General features: G+C 51.2%; 1 protein-coding gene across 1 annotated transcript in view; it reads left to right on the forward strand.

Annotated features, from left to right (window-relative positions):
* Window positions 1-3,229, forward strand: part of LOC106821069 (regulatory-associated protein of mTOR-like) — a 41,376-nt gene extending 38,147 nt beyond the window's left edge. The window contains exons 22-24 of the mRNA XM_014825711.1: window positions 269-472; window positions 1,440-1,569; window positions 2,291-3,229. Coding sequence (XP_014681197.1) covers window positions 269-472; window positions 1,440-1,569; window positions 2,291-2,356 — 400 coding nt within the window. The 3' untranslated portion in view covers window positions 2,357-3,229. The remainder of the gene's footprint in view (window positions 1-268; window positions 473-1,439; window positions 1,570-2,290) is intronic.
* The last annotated feature ends 1,148 nt before the right edge of the window (window positions 3,230-4,377 follow it).

The following is a 4,377-nucleotide window of genomic DNA, read 5'->3' on the forward strand; positions in this document are numbered from 1 at the left end:
GTGCTTGTAGTCTGGTGTTGACATTGAAGCTTGACATGTGTCTGTGATTGTAGTCTGGTGTTGACATTGAAGCTTGACATGTGTCTGTGATTGTAGTCTGGTGTTGACATTGAAGCTTGACATGTGTCTGTGATTGTAGTGTGGTGTTGACATTGAAGCTTGACATGTGTCTGTGATTGTAGTCTGGTGTTGACATTGAAGCTTGACGTGTGTCTGTGATTGTAGTCTGGTGTTGACATTGAAGCTTGACATGTGTCTGTGATTGTAGTCTGGTGTTGACACTGAGGGAGCACAGCGGCTGGGTGGTCAGCGTTCACCTTCAGCGGCGAGGCGACGGCAAGATCATCAGCAGCAGCGTTGGCGGCGACGTCAAAATCTGGGATCCGCGCTTCTCCGAGTCTGTGATGACGATACGTGCGGCGCAGGGTCTCACGGCAATGGACATGCACGCACACGCCGACGTCATGGCATGGTGAGACACGCGATGGCGCGGCGTGAGATGTGCGAGGCTTGAGACGCAATTCCGCGGCGTGAGATGCAATTTCGCGGCATGAGACGCGCGAGTCCGCAGCGTGAGACGCGCGAGTCTGCACTGTGAGACGCGCGAGTCCGCACTGTGAGACGCGCGAGTCCGCACTGTGAGACGCGCGAGTCCGCACTGTGAGACGCGCGAGTCCGCACTGTGAGACGCGCGAGTCCGCAGCGTGAGACGCGCGAGTCTGCACTGTGAGACGCGCGAGTCCGCACTGTGAGACGCGCGAGTCCGCACTGTGAGACGCGCGAGTCCGCACTGTGAGACGCGCGAGTCCGCACTGTGAGATGCGCGAGTCCGCACTGTGAGACGCGCGAGTCCGCACTGTGAGACGCGCGAGGCAGCGGTGTTAGACGCGCGAGTCCGCACTGTGAAACGCGGGAGGCCGCGGTGTGAGACGTGCGAGTCCACGGGGTGAAACGCGGGAGGCCGCGGTGTTAGACGCGCGAGTCCGCACTGTGAGATGCGCGAGTCCGCGGTGTTAGACGTGCGAGTCCACGGGGTGAAACGCGGGAGGCCGCGGTGTGAGACGTGCGAGTCCACGGGGTGCAACGCGGGAGCCCTGCAGCTTTAGGTTATGATGTAACCTATATTATGATGTTCATGTAGGTTCGAGTATGGCGTGATGACAGAAGCTATGTCAGTATAGGTTCCGTATCGCTTATTAGCAGTCATGGCATTTTTATAGGTTCTCGTATGTTTTTCCCACACCATCCACCACGTAATTCATGAAGGCTTCCCAACTCACAATACGCCTCCTACGTCCATCTATTCTTTATTGTATCCTCGTAAGTTTGCCCGCAGTGTGTCATGCGTGCAGAATCCGCTTTGTAGTGCGAGCGATCCGGCATGTATCAGCCCACTCACCAAGCTTTAAGTCACCATCGGATTACGCTTGACCTTTCAGTGGGTCTGTCAATCAGAACATCAGCATTTACAACATGATGGGAGACTGCTTGAGCACAATCAAATATCACGACGGCTTCATGGGGCAGCGCATAGGACCGATCAGGTGTCTGAGCTTCCACCCATATAAGGTACCTATGTAGAGGCTTAGCGGTTAAAATTGAATTGCCATTTGCAGCTTAAAATCTCACCAGCCAGTTTCGAAAATGAGCCTGAAACTCCAGCCAGTTCTGATTTAGAAAAATTTTAATGCTACTATATACCGAATGGTACAATCCATACGGGCCAGTTCTGCTCGAAAGTTACTAGTGCCAGTCGTTGGGATGGCATGCTATTTCTAACACTGCTCTAGTACGTGTTGGTAGTAGCAACTGCGTGTGTGCTTAGAAGTTCACCTAATCATATAATGGAAAGAGTTGGGCACGTAAACCGTGTATCTCGATTGGTTCAAGTGAAGTACAGGTTTGTATTCTGTGCTAGTCACAGTCTTTAGATTGCGTTGGTACTTCGAAATAAGTAATTGAGCACTGATATGTAATAATCAGCGAAAATAGGTTGGGTATCGTAATTTGCAGACTCCCGGTGGTATTTCCTTGTTGTTCCTTCTTGGTTTCCATTTCCATGCTACTAAGAAATGCAATTTTTAAAGGAGGAGAAAGATATTGCAGTCGAGTAGCACATTTACTATGTGTTTTGGTGCCGGTTACCTTTTTTTGCTGCAAGCCATTGTATTAGTCTGATTATCGGATCATCTTTAGGCTCTCGCCTTCTTCGTTACCATTTCTTGGGCTATGAAGAATGTTATTTACGAGGTTGCGGTGGTATACCGATGGCTTCTGTTCTCTGTTACAGCTGAACCTAGCAGCAGGATACACCGACTACTTCATCTCCGTCTACGCCGCCGACAAGAAGAGATAGCAGCGGTCACTGCGAGCGTGTGAGCGCCACCTGCCGGTGGAAATCCGCGGTTCGTGCAGCGCCGAGTCGTGTCGCGTGCAGGATTCGCGACGACCGGTGCCTGCAGTCCGTGCGGCGACGAGGTATTACGCGCGGCGAGCTGCGCAGACGAGAGCGCGCGTGAGTGGTTTTAGATTGACGGCGGACGATTCCCCGGATTCGTTGCGTGTGGTCGACTATGTTTAGTTGTCCCGGTAATGCAGCGCACGCTCTCGTCTGATGCGGGGTCCGGCTAGAAGTCATCACTTTGAACGGAGAAGGCCTATAATGATCGCCGACCTCGTGTGATGCGAGCGTGTGATAATGATGACACAGAGCAAGATGCGTGTGGTGAGAGATCGTGTGAGGAAGAACCCTGGTCGTTACTTTCCTCCCCGTGACAGAGGTGGCAGTAGCCCTACGTGCATGTACTTTGCATCCACGCACGCAGGCGGGGAGGAATGACGTGCAATCGCGAACCTTTTTTTTTCTGCGTGTACTGAACTGCGATATATCTGGATAATCAGGATGCGTGCTTCGCTTGCACATTCTAGGCTAATGCTCGATATTTGCTCTGCACGTGTCGTGCGTGCTTGCAACTTTCCGATGGTTGCACTGAAGTGATGAAAATGCTTGTTATTCTTACATAAAGCACGATCACTTATGCAGTAGAGGTAGTAATTCGAATTAGAGCTTGTGATCTTGTCGTATTGCATATGTTGGTGGGGCTATCTAGATCTACTTATCCACCTACCTACCTACCTACCTACCTATCTGTCTATCTGTCTATCTAGCTGTCTATCCGTCTGCATGTCTCTGTCTGTAGGCCCGTCTGTCTGTCTCTGTCTGTATATCAGTCTGCTTGTCTCTGTCTGTCCGTCCGTCTGCCTGTCTGTCCATCCGTCTGCCTGTCTGTCCAACCGTACCTGCGTCCATCCATCCATCTGTCCATTCAATCTGCCTCCTCGCTCTATCACTCTCTCCTCCTACTACTAGCCTGTAGGCATTAGTGTCTCCTCTTCTGCCAGTGCTCCGGAAATCAGTGCAATGAAATTGTTAAAATTCATGCCATCGAGATTGTGAACAACTTGTCAGGCAAAGTGTTACTAATACTCCGATTGACACTGCCTCGGTGTGTAGGAGTTGCAGCCACAAGTTTTTCGGCGCCACGCGGAGGCTCGAATCGTATGCTTCGACCGTTAGCAAGCCAGCCCGAACTAAGGATGAAACTGTCGGCTAAGTAGCTAACCTAACCGACCGCGGAAACCGTAAAGTGAGGATCTTAATTATGACTGCTAGTAGAGGTCGCGTGAATCGAATTGATGCTCGTGCAATCGGCAGAGAGGAAAACTCATGGTCTAGATAATTGCGAGCAGTGCTGGTGGTTCTTTTCTTCTGTTACCACTGCGAACACCCTTTCTCTTTCGTTAGCATGGGGGCTTGGTGGTAGTCACGGATAGGTGTAGGCTGTGGGTGGAAAGGTGGCCACACGTTTCCATTTGTGGCTGATTAGCGATTGATTTTTTTCCTAGATTTAATGCGCTTTTCGTAAAAATATATGCCAACATGTGCCTTTTCACATTCCCCCATTTTTCTCTACGATGGCACGGTACGCGTGCGCCTGGGCATGCAGTACGCATGCGCGTGTGATCGTGTCTGGGTTCGTCGGTGTATATATACATGACCTTCTAGGTGTGCGTGCGTACGCGTGCGTGCACGTTAAGCTCGGCTGCCGTCAACGGACTGAACATTGTGCATTGTGTGCCCAACGGCGCTTGTCATCGTCGATGGCCGTTTTCGTTTCGTAGAATCGCGGCTCAGGGGGCTCTTAAAGGCTTGTCGAATTACCACCTTGCCTTCCGGTGAAGGAAAGCTTCTCTCCGCTAGCTGCTCCGATGTATCCCCCAGTCATTTGTGTTTGCTGAGGACGTGCTGCTGCCCGTTGTTAGCAACATCTTGAATACTTACGACTTGATCTTACGTCTAAAATGACGTGACTCTTG

The sequence above is a fragment of the Priapulus caudatus genome, unplaced genomic scaffold (genome assembly GCF_000485595.1).
Source record: "Priapulus caudatus unplaced genomic scaffold, Priapulus_caudatus-5.0.1 Scaffold58, whole genome shotgun sequence".
Taxonomy (NCBI): Eukaryota; Metazoa; Priapulida; class Priapulimorpha; order Priapulimorphida; family Priapulidae; genus Priapulus; species Priapulus caudatus.